General features: G+C 40.0%; 1 protein-coding gene across 1 annotated transcript in view; it reads left to right on the top strand.

Moving 5' to 3' along the window:
• The window catches only part of BTAF1 (B-TFIID TATA-box binding protein associated factor 1), a 3,603,226-nt gene extending 3,587,159 nt beyond the window's left edge, over positions 1-16,067 (top strand). The window contains exon 41 of the mRNA XM_044055641.1: positions 14,298-16,067. Within this exon, the coding sequence (XP_043911576.1) occupies positions 14,298-14,444 (147 nt within the window). The 3' untranslated portion in view covers positions 14,445-16,067. The remainder of the gene's footprint in view (positions 1-14,297) is intronic.
• Positions 16,068-19,723: the final 3,656 nt, after the last annotated feature.

The raw sequence follows: 19,723 nt of genomic DNA, 5'->3' as shown, positions 1-19,723 counted from the left end.
ACATACTTTGCAATGTGGTTTTGATTCCTTAGAGGCCTCTTGCAGGGCTGCTGTAACTGGATCTGTGATAAGAAGGCATGCTTGGCTCAAGGAGCAAAATCTGCCTGACCATGTTAAAGCAAAATTGTTGGATGCTCCTTTGCAACATGGCAGTCTATTTGGTAATAAAGCTGAAGAAGTTTTGAAAAAGATGGAAGATAAAGCTAAATCTATGCAAACTGTAAAAGATTTCCTACAAGTGCAGCCACCCAGGTTCAGTAGGTAGAGTTGCTCAGGACAAGCCAAACATTCCAAAGGCTCCAAGTTTCTGTTGCAAGGAACTTATAGAACAAAGCAATGGGGTGCCTCCACCTCCAAATCTGGAAGTAACAAGGCACCTTCCTACGGAAAACAGTCTCAATGACTTTCCACTGCAATTACCAAGCACTTATCTTTTGGCCGCCCCTTTGGGGGGAAAACTGGCACTTCATGCATGAAACTGGCGACTGATTACCCAGGACAAATGGGTTTTAAATATAGTATCCCAGGGGTACAGATTTCATTTCCACACTTTGCCAATCCCAAACGGATGGCCAGATCAGCCTCCAAATCAGTGGGCAGAGGCCCAGAAACAAGTTATGTCCCTCATGAATATGGGGGCGATTCAACCAGTACCAGAAAAGGGACAAGGTTTTTATTAAAGACTTTTCCTGGTACCCAGAAAAGACAAATCATGGCGTCCAATTCTGGACTTATCCATTCTAAATACATTAATGGACATTCCAAAATTCAAGATGCTGACTCTCCAACAGTTACTACCTATGCTAGGCAAGGATGCCTGGTTGGTAACTCTAGACTTAAAAGAGGCTTACCGGCATATCCCACTCAGGGAATCTTGCAGAAGATACCTCCGCTTCAAAGCAGGCTATTTGCATTACCATTTCTCTGCACTGCCCTTTCACTTATCTACTGCGCACAGGGTTTTCACAAAGTGCCTGGCACCAGTAATTGCATTTTGCAGGCAAAGAAATATTCACATTTATCCATACCTGGAAGATTTGTCAGATTATGCTTGAGGGGGAGGGGAGATGCATCTGGCAGGGAGATGCATTCAGAGCCAATGGAGTCCAAATCAAATGCACCTACATATCAATCAGAAAGAGATGCTAGCCATACAGAATGCTCTGACAGCCTTCAAGGACTATCTTCATCCAGGACAACTACTGATAAAGACAGACAACACCACAGTCATATGGTACATAAACAAGCGGGGGGTACCCATTCCTACCCCCTTTGCAGACTAGCCATAGCATTGTGGAACACGGCCTTGACTTATCAGATACATCTACAAGCTCAATTCCTGACAGGGAAGCAAAATACTCTGGCAGACGACCTAAGCAGAAATCTTATGGACCCACACGAATGGAAACTGGATCCACAAATCTTCAGCATGTTAACACGCAGATGGGGGAGCCCAGACATAGATCTTTTTGCCTCACCCCAGAACTATCAGTTGGACAAATTCTGCTCAAGAATTCATCACAAAAAAGCTTGGAAAGTGGTTACTCTGTCCTTCAGCTGGAAAAATCTATCAGTCTATGCCTTTCCCCCCTCTGCCTCTGCTCTCCAAGGTCTTACTAAAAGTCAAATAGGAAAAAACAAAAATGATTCTGTTTGCTCCAGACTGGCCTCGCCAACATTGGTACCCGCTCCTAAGTAATATGTTGCACCTTCCTCCGCGGTACCTGCCTCAGACACCTTACCTACTGTCTCAGCAGAACTATCAAATTCTGCACACTCAGCTCCAAACTCTGAATCTTGCAGCATGGCTAATCAACTAATTTCACCAGTTACATCTCTCAGCAAACCTGTGATAGATGTCATTTGGAGGCTAGAAGGCTTAGTACTAAATCTTATGCTGACAAATGGAAAAGATTCTGTGCCTGGAACCAAGCACAAGGAATAAACACAGCAATGCCCAATATTCCTCAGATTCTGCAATACTTAACTGAGATGCTTCACAAGGGCCTATATTTTTCTTCCATAAAAATCCATGCCTCTGCCATTTTAGCTCATTACAACACAGAGCCTCCCCTCTTTTCTCATCCTCTGCTAAAGCAGTACCTCAGAGGGGCCAAAAATTTAAGACCTCCCAGGAGAGCACCAACTCCTGCATGGGACCTCAGTTTTGTTTTGGAAAACTCACTCTACCTCCTTTTGAGCCAGCTGCTACTGCAGACCTAAAATTTCTCTCTTGGGGAACAGCTTTTCTTTTAGTAGTCACTTCAGCTAGAAGGATTTCAGAACTACAGGCTCTTATGGCAGTGGAGCCTTTCATTATCTTTTACCCGGATAGGGTGGCTCTAAGGACCAGTCCATCCTTTATGCCTAAAGTGATATCTAGTGTAGCCCTTAATCAGACCATTCATCTGCCAACTTTCTTCCCAAATCCACAGGACAAGGGTGAGCAGATTCTGCATTCATTGGATGTGCACAGACAACTAAGATTCTACTTAAACAGAACAAAATCTCTAAGAAAATCTGAGCAATTACTGGTGGCATTTGCTGCAGATGGAAAGCCTATTTCAAAGCAGACTATTTCCAAATGGATAAGCTATTGTATTCATTTCTGCTATATGCACCATGGTAAACCTGTCCCCAAGGGGATCATATCTCATTCCACCAGGGCTGCATCTACTTCTGCAGCCTTTCTCAGAAGGGTTCCTACCAGAGACATTCTAAAAGCTGCTACCTGGAGCTCAGTTCATACATTCACCAAACATTACCATTTACCTCTCTTCTCTAACTCTAGAGCAGGCTTTGCCACTGCTGTCCTGAGGGACCTTATAGCTGCTCCTAATGTCGTATAAATCCATCATCCCAACCATAGCTTTGGGATTCTTCCCAAATGTAATGACTGCAACAGTGAAACACTAAGAACATAGTACAGTTGTGTACACTTACCATAAATGTAGATGTTCGAGTGTATTCACTGTTGCAGTCCTGGTTACCCTCCCTCCAGCCCCGTTTTTTCTCTTACTACACCTCTCATTTCTGTTACCATCTTTAAGAGCCTTTTTGGTGCATTTGCTTGGCGGTATATGTTTTGTGTTTTTTTATTCTACATATATATATATTTTGCTCCCCATTTGGGGGGCACCTGACATCGGCAAGAAAACTGATGTAATGACGTCGGCTGCATGTTTTATACCCCTGACGACCTGACGTCATGGAAGAAGGGACAGCAACCAATGCAGGACCCAAGACTTTGTTAATCAGGCCGACTGAGGGCAGCCTGCCAGCAGATTACCCAAATGTAATGACTGCAACAGTGAATACACTCGAACATCTACTGTACTTTTTCATCACTGGAGGAACCTTTTCTGTGATCTGTTTGCATTCTTTACAAGTATTAAGTGCAGCAGCATATTTTCCATCTAGTGCACTAGTGGTCTTAAGGCTCTTTTATGCCTTCTTCCCTTTACCCCTTGTAATGAAAGTATTGCAGAGAGCAATATTGTGCAAGGTCAAAGTCATTCTGTTTACCTCATGTGGCATTAGCAAGTGTGGCCTCCTGCGTTCTGCCCTCATGTCATAAAGAAACGTCTCCTCCTAGAACTTCATCCAGGTCCTATGTCTCACCTGCCCATTAAGCCTCACCTAGACCTCCTGTCCTTCAGGTTAACTTCATGATTTCTCCAGTTCCAGGGACCCCGCTTTACCCATACAATCTGGTCCAGATCTTAAGGGTAGCTTAGAAACTTTCACAAGAAAGATGTACAAGGACAGATAGTTAAAATACTCCACTTGAGATGCAGATCAAGGATTAGATCATTTTACAGCTCCTGTACCTGCAATCATTCAGTTCTTAGAAGAGATGTTTAACAAAGGCTGTTCTTTCTCCATACTAAGAATCCACTTTTTTTTTAAATTTCATCAAGAGTTTAGGTATGCCTCTGGGACTTCCAAGATGGTTGCACATTGAGTAACAGCTTAACTCTAGCTCTCCCAGTGTGAAAACAGAAACAAAACAGAAAAGGCTACTAGACTTTTGTATTTATGGGTAAATTTCAGTAACTGGCTAGTGAGTATGCTGCCCTGGATGCCAGAAAAAAATAAATACAGAGCACCTGGAAGGAAATTAGCTACAAAATGTGAGGAAGAAACTCTGAAAGATCAGCAAAAAGCAGTGCAACCGCCAGACATGACTTCCAGTAATGTACAGGAAGATAAGACAACTGCGCACATACCTGTTTAAAATAAATGAAATACTGATGGAGTATATCAACACAAACAACAAAATGCTGGAAAAATGGAAGACATTTTAAATAGATGTTCAGATGCGGTGGTAAAGCTGCAAAAATCAGAGTTTGAAATGAAGAAAATGCTGGCTGGATATGAGACTGGCTCAGAAAGAGGTGTTTCAAAAAATAGAATTAGAGGACAGAGCATGTAGGGATAACTTGAGATTTTCAGCTATACCAGGGAAACTGAAAGGGAACTGACTACATTAATTTTATGAAAGCACAAATAAGCAACTGGACTGGTATTCCACAGCAAGGATTGTTAGTTAAAAGGGCACGTTGTGTGTATGCTCCATACCTAACTATGAGAAAGCAGCCTAGGCCTTTAATAGTAAATATGCAATCCTACCCGTAGAAGGAGTTGATTCTGACAAAACTATGACAGAAGGGCAAAATACTAAAAGTGGGAGACAGCAGAGTGTTTGTGGAGAATGATTATTCCTTGTACACCAGGCAGAAGAGGAGCACATTCATTACACTATTCAGGGAATTGTTGAGATGCAAGTGTGAGATTCAAACTGCTGTACCCAGATGTCTTCAAGTTGTTCTTCCCCGGAGGGACAAAATCATTTTTTGATGAAGTACATGCCAAGGAGGAAATCCAAAAGTTTGTCCAACAAAAAGTGAGCTGTGAAACAGTAGGAGATTCTACTTGGTTCTTTATGTAATAAAGACCACAGAGAGACTACCTGTGAAACAGTTTCTACCGTTTCAATGGAAAATGTTGACAAGAAGGGAAGGGAGCACGAGAGTTGACTAGAAGAATCGAGAGTACATTGGAAATGAAGCAGAGACATGATTTGGAAGATGGAGATGAAGATGAACAGTAATAATACCAGTAACTTAATTTGGGATTACAATGCAATAATAATATTTGTGAAATATGACAGAACAAGAAAGTCAGGAAATTTAGGATTTTTTCAGAATTTGTTGGGCTTGTATGGGACTCTAAAGTATATGCCCTACTTCTTGTCATTAATGTTCGTAAAAATGCTTTGGGGAGGGGAAGAGAGGGGAGAAAGTTAACTGTAAATAAAGAAAACATTTTTTTGTCTTATTAGTACTATTTTTGCTATAAAGTAAAGTTTTATCAGTTAATTATAAGTGTAATGGGATTTGTAAATAGGTGCTGCTGTTTTTTCCCTTTCTTTCCCCCTTCTCTTTCTTCAGTTATAAGAAATGTAGAGACTTCAATGTAAAAATAAAACTGGTTAAGAGTATGACAAAAGAAAAATTAATGTGCTTTTTCCTCATTCCTGCATGGGGAATTGACTGGATTAAGAACCTTAGATTGATTCACTAACTAAGAGAAAGCAAGTAAATAAAAAAGAATATTGAATATTATGAGGCCTTTTGTGTAGCAGATCAATGTATGCTTAGTAGCAATTCTGTATCTGGCCATCATGTCTCCATAGGAACAATATGATAGAAATTAGCTGTCTGGTTCTCATGTTTCCATGCAGACAACCAGATTAAACGAAATTGGTTGCGGTCTGGTGGAGAGTGATTGGCTGGAAGGGAGAAATATAGAATATAATCATTACTCAGGACATTGTGATGGCTGCATCCTGATCAGTAGTTTAATTTCAGCTCTCTCAATGTGAATAAAGAAAATGAGAAATAAGAGTCCGTAATGTCCGCTTGGGTAAAATTCAGTTACTAAGTAAGAACAGTGCATGGATTCTAGCAAAGAATACATGCAGAGAACCTGAAAGAAAATCAACCAGAAAAGCTTGAGATAGAAAAATGGCTAGGAAGGATCCTGCCACTATTCAGCATAAAGCAGTTCAGCTTTGGTACAGGAGATGGCTTCCAGTAATTAGATGAAAAAAAACAAACTTACTCAGAGGTGATTAAAATTATTGTAGCATTGAAGGAGTATATCAACTCAAATGACAAAAAGCTGTAAAGAATAGAAGGGGCTTTAACTAGTTATTCAGATGAACTTGATGAAGCTACAAAAGTCCAGAGGTTGAAATAAAGAAAATGCTGGCTGAGTAATGAGACATCCAGGAAGAATGGTTTCAGAAATTGGTAGCGTTAGAAGGTATCCCATGTAGCTAAAACCTGTGATTTTCTGCTGTACCAGTGAAACTGGAAGGAACGACTATATTAATTTTATGAAAGCACAAATAACCAACCAGACTGGCGTTCAGTGTAGGATTTGTTAATTGAAATGGTAAATGGTGTGCATGCTCCAAACCTGGCCACGAGAAAGCAGCCAAGACCTATATTAGTAAATATGCAATCATACCAGCTGAAGGAGTTCATCCTGATGAAACTGTGGCAAAAGGGGAAAAGTATTAAAAACTGCAGACAGCAGTGTGTGTGTAGAAAATTCATGGAGATAGCTGAAATTAAACTGCTAATCATCAACAAGACTTGGCGGGACAGGTTTGTGTCCCAGACTCCCCCCATCTATGACATAGACTCCCTCTCCACGTCAAACAGAGTACCTCTTTACCCCTTTTTAAGCACAACCTGGATAACTGGATGGGAAACAGAAAATATACCCCTGGGATTCCACCTCTGTCCCTACTGGACAAGGGGTATCGGGTGTTGATTTGTCTAAACGTGGGCTAAACTCTTGGCTAGGCATATAAGGGCCTCAAGGCCAATAGCCTAGTAACCTCCTATGGTACACCAGGCAAAAGAGTAGTAAAGTTATCCCAGTAATTCAGGAATGTTGAGAGGTAGGTGTGTAATATTCAATCTGTTGTATGCAGCTGTCTTCATAATATTTTTTTCTGCACCTTTTTTGATACAGAACAGTCTGTGGAAGAAGTAGAACGTTTATCCAACAGAAAATGAGCCAAGCAACTGAAGGAGATGCCTCATTCTTCTGGCAGTGAAGCTCATATGAGAGACTTTACCAGTGAGACCTTCTTCAGTGTTCTTTGGACTTAAAGCAGAGTCTAGTGTTTGCAGATGGGGGTAAACAGGAAGAGTGGTGTGAACACCGAAATTAATGAATAAATGGGAAATTTAACGGGTCTTTATTATATATTCGAAGCTTCAAAATTTCAAACCATCATATGTTTGACAACAAATGAGTGAAACTTGAAACCTCGAATACATAATAAAAAAGTTAAAAAAAATGACCTTAACACTGTGAGTAGGGGGGGGGGCAAGCCTCCCTGCTGCACCCCTGACATCCCCACTACTTAAATATGCCAACTCCAAGACCGCACTTAAGTGCAGAAAAGGGAAATTTTCCCATTCTGCGTGTACGGAGCCATTGCCTTTCACCTTCAAACTTTTCAAAGTTCGATCATATGGTGTCGACCATATGACATTCGAACTTTGAAACGTTCGGCAATAGCGACCTGATTTAACATATCAGTAACATTTGTGAAATACTGCTTTGCAAGAAATAGTGTCTGAGAAACAATGGACTTTTGTTGACTTTTTTAAACTTATGGGTGGACTGTAAAGCATATACCCTTCTCTATATAAGTAATGTCTAGAAAAACACTAAATGGGGTTAAAAAAAAAAGTAATGGCATTTTATCAGTATTTGTATAAAATATTTCATAATATTAACTGCTGATTATGTATTGTAAAGCACTTTTGTGTAGCCATAGATGTTTAGAATGTAAAGGGGGGGTCTTCAGCGACTGTATGTGTTGAATATCTTTAACCAAGTACTTTTTTTAGTTGCAAAAAATATAGGCTTTACAGTATAACGAGAAGAAATACTGGACAAAGTTTGTTAGTATGGTGTTATCTTGGGGATGTAAAAGTGCTCTGATTATATTATCTGTGGAATTAGGATAGTTTCTCTTATTTTTACAACAATGAATGTCTAGATTAATGCCTTTGGCTTCAAATGTTTTTCTTGTAAGTATGCCTGAAAAATAAGACAAGATAAGGAAATATATGAAAAATGCTAAGTTCTTACATCTGCAAAGATTTGAGCTTATTTTCCCCATTAACAGTTGTTCACTGGGAGTGAAATCTGCAGCTGAAGGCAGGTGTATACTCTGTTCTGAGCAAAGTTTACAAAGATTTACTGTTAACTACTTTTACATGAACACAAGCTGCCTGCAAGTGTAAGCAATTATTCTTGAGAGTCTGAAGCATTCTTTGCTGAAGGAAATGCAAAATTTATAGGTATAATGGCAAGCAGTTCAGTGAAAAATAGCTTGAAATTACGGGAAGTGAATAAGAGGTCGCAACAGTAATACTTTAATTGAACAATATACAATTTAATTTTATTTAAGGATAGCCAGTGCACCTTTTCTTAGGGTTAAAAGTTAGTTTTCTAATGGGGTACAAACTGTTTTTCACAGCTGGGAATGGGAATTGAAGTAAAAAACAGAGCACACTTACTGTTAGTGGGAACCCAGGCTATAGAGTGCACTTTAGCATGGTTATCCTTACATTTAGGTTAGGTAATGCCTGTGTGTGCAGCTGTCTATTTTGGGGATTTCCTTTCTGGAGGGTTAAACTTCATTTTTTTGAAGATGTACATAGTTTTGTGTTTTTGTTCTAAGTTAATTGGGGATGGGAATGTTCTGAAAATGTTTTCTGTTTTTTGTTTGAAGGCTTTCATTAAGACAGAATCTTGAATCTTAAAATGTGACATATGTTCAAGTGAAGATGAGAAGAAACAGTTGTGTAAAAGATCAGCTCGCCAAACAGTGTGTACATGTAACGTGAAAGCTGAAAGTGCACATTCAAAAAAATGCATGTGTAATAGGTGGGAACATTAGCTTTTTATCAAAATAGCTATACTATCCGTATTATCTTGGAACATGTATGGCCTTACAGGTATAGACACAGACAACAAGGAAAGAGTATTAAATTATATTAAGAAGTGTACAATGCAAATAGCAATACCACAGGAGAGTCATTTGGAAAGAAAATAACATTTGAATTTGATAAAGAAAGGCTTTTAGGATGGCTGTTCAGCAGACTATCAGGAGCAAAAGAAAAGGGGAGCAATTATACTAATTGATAGAGGGGCTCCAGTTGTAATAGAAGAGGGGGAAAGCACAGTAATGGTAGATTTGTGGTAGAAAGGGGCTAGTGGCAAAGGAGGAGGATTACACTGGCATATATTTGTATTCCACCGAAAACTGCTTTTATGGATATTAAGAGCATGTTTGTATAAATGATCAGCTTTCAGCAGGATATTAATTGTAGGTGGGGCTGGAACTTGATTTGCAATAGTGAGGATGTATCCTGGGGACCTAGAAAGGAAGATGTAACAAAGGAGGGTAGATTTCTGGGGGGGAAAAAAAAAAAACATGAAAATATTTGGTATGGAAGATATTAATTCAGTAGCAGGAACTCACAAGAACTGGACTAGACTAGATAGAAATTACATTTCACAGGAACATGTGCACTTAATTGAAAGTTTTGATACACATCCAATAATTGTTTAGATCATGCAGCAATAAAAATAAAGGTAAAAATGCAGGGTAATGAAATGAAAATGTGACATGCACTTTCCTACCTACTTTTGAGAGAGGAATTTAAGGAATGGGTAGCGGAAATTATTCAAGAGTTAAGGAAGATAGAAACATCTTTGGGATACAATGAAAATGGAGTTTAGAAATAGAGTAGAAATAAATGAAAGATGTGATTAAGAAGTAACAAAAATTACTTAGAGGGGCTGTGAAAGGTTCAGGTGTTGAGGATATGGCTAGTCTCACATAACAAGAGGAGGCCCGAATGCAGAGTGCTACAGAGAAACTAATGGCGTATCTGGACAATGAGTATGCATGAGTTTAGAAAATTTAAATGGCTATTTTTTTGCTAACTTCAGAGCACAAAAGCTTTTAGCACAACTACTAAGGCAACAGAGAGTAGAAAGCATTGTCGCCAAACTTGGGGAGTGTATAATGAGAAAAATAATCAAAAATCCTGTAGAGGTATTAAGAGATTTTTCAGAATTTTTATAAAAATTTATGTAAAAATGTGGAAATGAAGAGCACAAAAGGAAATATTTATGGAAAAATTATGCCAGTGTTAGAGAGAGAAGAGGCTCAACAACTAACCGTTAAAATAGGAGGAGATGAGTTAAAAACAGTGATGAATAATCAATCTTTAGAAAACTCACCAGAAACGGATGCTATTCTTGTGGAATTTAGGGAAGAAAGTGATAAAAATCTGAACAGTATTTTAAAAAGAAGAGAAGCATCAACTTCTTGGAAGAAAGCTGTGTTGGTTGTATTACCTAAAGACTATAAAGACCAGTCAGACACAGCTTTATATAGACCCATTTCAGTTTTAAACCTTGATTATAAAGTGTTTGCCTACATTAACTAAAAGAGTAGTAAATGTGTTGCCAGAATTGATAGATGTGGACCATTGTGGTTTTGTGGAGTGGAAGCAAACTTTTGACAACATTATGCAACATTGATTATCCAGAGGGAAGCAGAACATAAGAAAATACAGATGTTAGTGGGTCTTAATGCAGAAAGGGCAATCAACAAAGTAAGCTCTGGTTTTGAGTAGGACAATGGAAGAATTTGCATTCTCTGATACAGTAATAAGGTTAATTATGTTATATGAAGGATTGGAGGCAATAATTAAAGTGAGAGGGTTCCTCTCAGATAAATAGTGTTTCAACAGAGGAACCAGGCAGGGATGTCCTCTTTCCCCTATATTTCCTTAACATTTAGAGCCTTTGGCAAGGAAAACAAGGGACTCATGAAATTCAAGCATTTAATTGGTATGGTAATCGAGAAAAGTTGGATTTATTTATAGATATTTTTGTACCTGATAAATCCAGAAAATGGCATCTTTCAGTGCTGTTAGAACATTTTGATACAGTTTCAAGTCTTTTTGGGAAATAAAGTTTATGTTTAGGATCTTAGCTTGAAAGTGTTTGCATTTGTATTTTTAAACCCAAAGCAGACAGCAAAGGATTGTTCCTCATGCAGATAGCAAACGGAGGTGTGATGGGGGAAGAATGTCTTTAGTGAGACTAAATGTCTTGGGAGTGTAATGAGTGGGCAGATTTTAAAAAAATCCTTACAGAGTACTCTGTTAGAAGTATTGGGTGAGCAAATGGCTGTAACTAAGGAAATGATTCTTTTGAATTTGGACGCAAGATCTGAATGCCTAGACCTTGTAAGGCTTTAAGTTTAATTATGTTTGCTTCCAAAAAAAGAAAATTACAGGAGTAAACATACATAGAAATGGAATTGTGGGAACAGTTCATGCAGAATAATGTTCAGGAGGAGGAGTGAAGTTTAAAGTAACGTAGGAATTCAGCAATTTATGTAATGTACAACGGATCGTTACAAAGAAGGAAAAGACGTGATGTATAATGTATGTAAATGGAAAAAGTGTTAACACTATTTTTTTTTCTGTTAATGTATGTTTGCGTATGTCTTAAAGTGATAATGTTAAAAAATATAATTTAATTAGACAACTTTCGCTGCCCAGTAGGTCTGCAAATCTTTTTCAAAGTGTGCTTTCCTTCTGAGATCCCCCTTTAAAGGGCCAGCTCCCCATGGAACCTTAATTTTATTCTAGAAAATCTTTTAATTCTCTATTTAAACTAGCAGCAAAAGTGGACCTCGTTTGTTCTGTGGAAAACTATGTTCCTGGTGTCTATCACTTCAGCCAGGAGAATATCAGAACTGCCACCTGTCTCATGCCAGCCTCTGTATGTAGTCTTCTACAAAGATAAGGTGACTAAAAACTAATCCTACCTTTATGGGAAAGGTGGCTTCCAACTTCCACTTTAGTCAGTACATACACTTACTCGTTTTCTTCGCACAATTTTTAAATACAGGAGAATATAAGTTGCACTGACTTGATATTCATAGAGAAGTAAGATATTACTTACAAAACAAATATCTTTATGAAAGATAATTTTCATTTCCTTTCCTCCTAATAAAAACTGTCTTTCGGCTTTTCCCGGTTAGGAGTCGCCACAGCGGAAATCCGGTCTGCTAATGATTGGCAGAGTTTTACGCGCTGGCTTGCCGGGCCTAACGCACAACCTTCAACGAAGGAAGGCCCATTCACGCATGTCGACACACAGAAGACGCTCTAACTGAGAATCGAACGTACAACATCTAACTGTGAGGGGACAACTCTACCGCAGCACCACCACCGCAGTTCCTTTGCTCCTAATAAAGTGGGGCAAATATTTTTTAAGGTTATATCATCTAGATGGCCATTTAACTGTGTCAGGTACTTGTAATATTTCCAGTCACAGTACGTCTAAGTAAACCCATAGCTTACTCTGCTATATCTTAAATTTGTAAAGTAAAGTAATCTGTGGATGCTGTTTGTGCTGATATGACAAGGGGCTTAACTGCATAGTTTTGTGGAACACTTGTAAGCTGGATGTGATGTGAAGGCTCAGGTCTTCCCTTGTGGCTAATTTTCTCCTCTCTATTCTGTAACGATGCCAACCCCCCCCATCTCAAGTAGTACTGTTGGGAGCTCAGTCTTGCTATTGCAGTGTAAGATACCAAATTTATGTAGTTGCCTTAACAAAGGATTGTCATGATGCAAGTTCATATACTACAATTTACCAGCACATAATTCCCTTCCTTATTTTCCTGTCTAGTCTGTACCATCCTAAGGGACATGCCATCGGCCCTACAGGGATCAGCATGAGCTGATGATTTTGTATTGGAAGTAGGTTTGAATATTTTATACTTTCCTAATTTCATAGTCTTTTGTAAACTATTTGAATGTTTCATATGAGAGCAAGGGGAGGAGCTTGATCTAGTGTCTTCAAGGATGCTGACTTGGACATGCTTATGGATTGTATGTCCTGCTACTACAGTGTATGGACTTGATTCAAGAAGATCAATTGTATTGTGTGAGAGGTGGGGCTCAGGCTGAGTTGCACGCAGAGGGTGAATGAAATGCCACGGAATTCAGTGCATGTCGACCCCTATTGATGAGGATGAGTCCACACAAGATGGGAAATGAGAAAACATTACCAGGCAGTAGTATGTCCCCTACACACACACACAATGTACCTTGATATCCTCAGCGGTACAAAATGCAGATCATGCTTAGTCCACTGGAGGCTAATATGGGATTTGCAGGCACAGTGGACAAGGAGAGCTCCTGGGAGCAGCTGATAGCTGCAGGAAGCTAAAAATGTTTCTACTGCAAATGTGTGTTGTGGCTGTTTGGTCATTGTTTGATATTTTTTAAAAATATTAATGCTTGGGGCATGACTCCTAGTATCAGGCCACCTTTGGTACCTCATTATTTTAGGACTCCACTTCTGAGCTTTTGTTTATTGGTTATCTTCTTGCTCCTGCCACTGTTACTGTTTGGGATTTTTTAAAGTCCTAGACCTACTGAGGATGGACCATCCTTATCAGCTGATTTACAATGGAGCTTTTCTCAGTGGCTCACATATATTTTCATCTGTTCTCCTGCTTCTTGAATGTTCTTTCATTCAGTAGATGGTGCTTTGCTTGTGTGATTTTTTTTTTTAGATCAGAAGTATTTATACAGTGTTAAAACAGTAAACACCACATCTGCATCACTTGCGTTCCTGCACACCCCCCCCCCCCCGTGCTTTGCTCAGTTGTTTTGGGTCAGCTGGCAGTGTTAGGGAACTAGTCACTATATCCTCATGTGTCCTGTGATGTTTTAGCATTTTCAACCACCCACCAAAAAATAAAAAACAAATGTAGGAGCTTCAGAACAGAAATTGCCTATCAGAGTGGAAGGAGAGAGAGTATCAGTTAACCCACTACGGGGCACCGCAAAGATTGACGTGGTAACATTTCTCAAATAATGGAAGACTAAAGACTGTATTGAGATCTTGTTGAAAGGTTGACAAATTTAAAAAAAAAATCATCATTAAGCATCTGAAAGAGAGGCAGTGTTGCAATGGTCAATAGTCTACGATGACGAGTCAGCATTTTGGGAGAGGTACATTTTAACTCGTTTTTGAGAATCCATATATTGATGTATAAAGAAAGTTCAGTGCTTGATTGTCGCCTGGCATCTGTAGTAATGTAAGTGGAGTAATGTAACTTGCAGTAATTTGTTCACTATCTTTCTTTCCATCAGGGCAACAAGATGGAAAAGGCTGATGTTTCTTCCTCTCCAGCAAAAGCATCAATGAAGTCAGTCCTTGAAAATCTTGGAGAGCTTTGGGAGCAGGAGCAATATGACACGGAATATAACCTCGACAGTTTTATGGATTCACTAAAGTGAAATATGTATACCTGCCTGGTACAAATGAAGACATTTCACTTTGCTGATATTCAGCACATTTCAGATGCATATACTGAACTTAGCTCAATATGTATTGTAAATAGACCTGTTTACTAAAAGGTCAGGAAGAAATTTGACACTTGAATAGTTATGTATATTTCAGCTTTATTAAAAAAACTTGTTGCAGAAAGATTACATTTTGTAGCCTAGACGATGTTTAGGAAAATAAAATGTTCATATTTGAAGAACATTGCACAAGGCTGTTCTGCTGTGTAGGTTTCCATGACAATATATACACATCAGAAAACCAAAGTGGAAGAGTCTACGTGACATCAAATCATCTGAGGAGGTAGATCCTGCATTATTTTGCACTTCCATACATATTACTGTGTGGTGTTTTATATGATGAAAAATGGAAAGAACAAGAGTTGTTGTTGTTACGGTTATTCCCTGTATGTAGCTGATTTGTGACACTCTGTGACAAATAGTAATCTGTTAAGTGACACCATTGTGGAGACCTGCATTTATAACGTGCCTGCTCCAAGCATCGGGCATTGTTCCTGCTGCTGAACAGTGATGATATCTGCATAGAACATCATTGCACAGTACTCCACTATTTTCATATGTTATAAAAGGAATTTTGCACATGAGAAAATGTTTGTTTTTAAATGAGGTTTTTGTTAACCTTACAGTATGGGCAAGAAGACATCAAGGCTGCAGTGTACAGTAACTCTGAAAACGGAGTGGGGGGAATTGCAAAATAGGTCAGCCTCTAACTGAATTAATTCCTGAAGTACTCTGCTATGTGCATAACTATAACAAATGCAGTGATTTAAACATTGTTTTTACATAGTTGTGTTTTAAATAACTTTTTCTGCTTAAACAGCCAGAAAAAAAGTTTTTCTTATTAAGTTAATATGGCTATTAAAATGGAGCAGATATTATAGTAAAAAGGTTGCAACCATTTCTTATGCCCTCTTCAGAAGGGTTTACTCCATTTTCTTTATTTTATACATCTAGAACAGTGTAGCTCAGAAGATAAAATATTCTGCTTAGATATAAACCTGTCAAATATTTTATTAAATATAAACCGTAAATTTAAGTTCAGTGATCAGGCTTTTAGTGTTATCATGACTGTTTCACAAGAGTAGCTGTTTTGGAACTACTGTTTCAATGAGGGGGTGTGGGGACTGATCTGTAGGCTACAGATGAGTTATGTTAACTGTCTTAATCATTGGGGGAGCAGTATGTCAACAGGATCCCCAGCAGGTACTTGTATTTACTTCCAACACAGGAAGAGACCAGGCCAGAATCGTGCTTCAGCAGCTCATTACCTAATGTATGGAAGCTTTGAGACAAGTTAAAGTAACTGGTAAGAAATATGTACATAAGTATTTATTTTATGAAGTTTTAAGAAAGAAAATAGCCTGCATATTATCTGTCTGAAGCAGCTGCCAGTGAATTAATGCAGGTGATATCTGTACTTTTCCTAATAGTAAAAATTTATAACTTTTTTATACAGTGTTGAACAAATTCTCAGCATTTCTGTCTTGGCAAATTGACTGTTGAAAAACTGCACTCATCTGCATTCCGTTAACCTAATAAAAGGGAACGTAGAAGTGATTTTTTTTTCTTTTTTGAATTGCATATGTATCATCGATTCATTATTTGTTAAAGGTCTATTTAATCACAGTGCACATTCCAGTAGTGCAAACCAAATGAGTTTTGAAAGTAGTGCTTTTTTGGGTGTGTGCTTTACTTTTAATATTTTCAGTAATCTTTCAAATAAGCCGTCATAATAACAATGCTTTATTTCACATATGGCACAGTCACAAAAAAATAAAAAGACTTGTCTTGATTAAAACATCAATTAAAAATATTTATCTTCGTGATATATGACATTATTTTACATCACCATGACATTTACAGTGCTGTACTAACAAGTAAATTTTGACTTGTATTTTCAGCATTCCAGCCGCTTCACTCTAAAACAGAGATCTAGTAGAAAGTAAGGTAAATATAATTAAAGAATGAAAAGGTATAAACTCAGCTTTAAAAAATGTACAGTTTACTGGGAAGACAGCACCCATCAATGTAGTTCTTTCTCGAATTATCATGCTTCCCATACTTAGTGGACAGTCTTTGCAGATCAGTAATTTTTAGATAATTTAACGTAGTGGTCAGCTTTTGTCTCTCCCAACCACACGCCTACAGTATTTCTACTGTTAGCATAAACAATCAGTCCAGTTATAGCCTTCTGAATTCTAGTGCAGCAGTATTATAGTTATTAATTTGCATAGTTATTGGTTCTAAGGATACAACTCGTATGCATATGAGTAGTAGCCAACCAAAGTAAACCAACTGCACTCTTTTAAACACTTCATTCTGATGTTGTTAATCTTCGTTCATTCCTTACTGATGGGTTATCGGTTCCATCCTCGGAACCGAGCTGGCCAATGTCAAGCTCTCGTCAGTCAAAAACTCTTGAGCCAAGGTCCTACCCAGAATGCTCTACTCCCTGTTACCTCAGATCTTGTTTGCCGCGTTGCTTAACAGCCTTGTCAAGCCACTCTCTCAGCTAAGTGTCTAATTTTTTGACAGTTTATGTATTATTACTCTAAAATTTTCTCAAAAGTTTATTCTAATATTTTCCTACACTGTCGCACACTTTAGACCATCTCCCTTTAGTCCTTTCCCTTTATTACCCTCTTTTCTTACCTTGTGGTAGTTCTCCATTACCATAGTTTGCAATCCTTCCTTTTCTCTTTTTACCCTTTTCTTGGGTAGCCATTATTCTTCCTTTTGATGCTATGCTTCTCCACAACAGCTATGTCAGATAAGAAAAGTTCCTTTGGTTTCAAGCAGTGCAAGGATTGCGGCTGTAAGTTACCGCTTTCCGATGGCCATGACTTGTGTGTCTACTGTCTTAATGTCTCCCACTTGACTGTAGATTCTCCATGTGGGATCTGTAAAAACTTCTGTACCAGGACTCTCAACGAGAGGAAGAATAAGTTCATTTTGAAAGGTCTCCTTTCTCTGAGGCTATTTCTAGGTCGGAGGGCTCACCCCCTCCTGTTAACCCCCCAAAAGAGGCATTCTTCCTCTTCTTCATCAAAGTCACTCCCTTCTTCTCCCTGTGGAGATCATAGGGAGTCCACTCACAAGAAGGTGAAATTGATTACTACTCCAGCGCTGCCATCTGTGACCCTGTCGGCTCCAGGCTCAGCACCGCCCCAAATAATCCTGACTACAGCCATGTCTCCTTTATTGATATTGGCACCGGAGCTTCCGGTGCAGACAACTGTGGTTCCGACAGTTCTTTCACAACCCTTAACACCATCAATATTGGTTCAGTCCCCTTCGTGACCATTGGTACAGTCACCTTCAGCTCCAAGTATGACTCTTCTGTACTCCACAGCACAGACGTTTTTGGCACCAACATGTACTTTGGTGCAGTCCTTCTCGGCACCGTCCTTATAGCCGGTGCAGACACTTTCCACTACGGCACCATACCCTTCATGGCAGACCTTTGACTTTACGATGCAGACACCTTCAGCTACCATGGCACCGACATCTTTGGCGCAGACTTTTTCTACACCGTTTTCTTTGGTGCAGACTTCTTCGGCTCCGAGCTCTGCACCTATTGAACTAGCAAGGACCAAATATTCTCCTTCACTGGATCCTTTTGCAAGCAGTTAGTATAGTCCTTTCCTGGAAAGGCCAGAATCGCCATCAGCCTTCTCCATGAGGTCAACCAAGAGTCTTTCTGAGCAGGATGTGTTGCGACTTGTTGACCAGTTGCTTGTGGCCAGAGGTCTCTCTCAACTATCGAAGTCCACGTTCCCTCATTCAGGTAAGCGTATTTTGCCTCAAACCCCAACGTATACTCCTTCGACGTCTGCTCTAGTCTCGAAGCCTATTACCCCAACAGCAGCTTCCCTCCCTCTGACTCTATTAGTGGATCTCACTTTGAAACCAGAGTCTTTCTTGTGGCCCTGTGTGCACTGGGCATCGGGCTGTTCTCAAGCCAGTGGCTGTGCCGTTGGGGAGGGCATTCCTGGCTCCATGCCGATTTTTTTTCTATGGCACCTTCCAGGGGTGCTCTCTCTTTCTCTCTCTTACGGTTCACGGTCCCCTTGAGACTCCTAGTCTGGGGCAGGTTCGTCGAGGTGTGGTCTGACCCTGGTTCAGAAGTTGTCGTGCTCTCTTCTGGGCTCCCATCCCTCCTTGGTTGGACTAGCCCTCCAGGCCATGGAGAGGGTGCTTGCCTCCGCTGGCAAAGCACATTTGTCGGAATCCTCTCCCCCTCTGTGCCGCAGCTGCCACAAGCTTCAACCCCGGACACTGGGCACAAGAGCTTCAAGTTTCTCCTCAGGAGACCCCCTCTTTGCATTCTTCCCCAGAACTTCCCACTGAGGAAGCGCCCCGCAAAGCATCATGCAAACAGAAGCACATGGACTCCACTGAGGAGTCATTGACTGAAGATATGGATTTTGGTGGGCAAGGGTCCCCACAGTCACCCTCTGATGAGATGTCCTTTGGTGACATCCTTGAGATCCTTAGAGGGGTGACTGGAAGCCCTCTAATCCTTCCTTTGAGGAATCCGTATTCCTGCAAGCTTTTTGTGCCCAGCCCCCTACCTCCTGGGTCACCCCACCTATAGATGAGCTCATCGTGCAGCGTGCATGGAAGGATCCTGATACCATGGAAGCGATACCCAAGAGGCCAGACAAGATATTATCTCCCCCCGCGGAGCACCCCCACTGGTCACATGGTCTCCCAGTAGACACTATGGTGGTGGCAGCTGCTACTAAGAAGGATTTGGCAGAAGGGAGACAAACTATCCATCCGCCCAACATGGAATCCCGGGCAATTGACAGATTAGGGAAGCGCGTGTTTGCTTCATTGACCTTTGCCGTAAGGTCTATGAATTATTTGGCACAATTTACCATGCTTCAGCGAGATCTTATCAAACAGCTCTCTGAAACCTTGGCAGGAGCAGTTTCTGACAAAGTCTATGATAACGTGGCTTCTCAGCCAGCCTAGAGTCCATTTCCAACTCTTCCATGTGTCTTATTTCTCACAACGGAAGGGGCGGCTAGAGGGGCAGGCGCAGGTATAGTCACCGGATATACTTGGATGCGCCTTTGTGACTTTGCGGACTCCTTTAAGGCTTCCTTCATGAATGCCCCCATAGAGGCTGCTTCTTTGGCCCTAAAGTCAAGGATATGCTAGCACGGTGTGAACAAGATGGCAAGACCTTGTCTGCCCGTTGGTGC

Source organism: Protopterus annectens, chromosome 14.part0, assembly GCF_019279795.1.
Source record: "Protopterus annectens isolate FY-2018-M chromosome 14.part0, PAN1.0, whole genome shotgun sequence".
Classification (NCBI taxonomy): domain Eukaryota; kingdom Metazoa; phylum Chordata; order Ceratodontiformes; family Protopteridae; genus Protopterus; species Protopterus annectens.
Note: the sequence above shows the minus strand (reverse complement) of the source record. Positions and strands in the feature narration are given on the sequence as shown.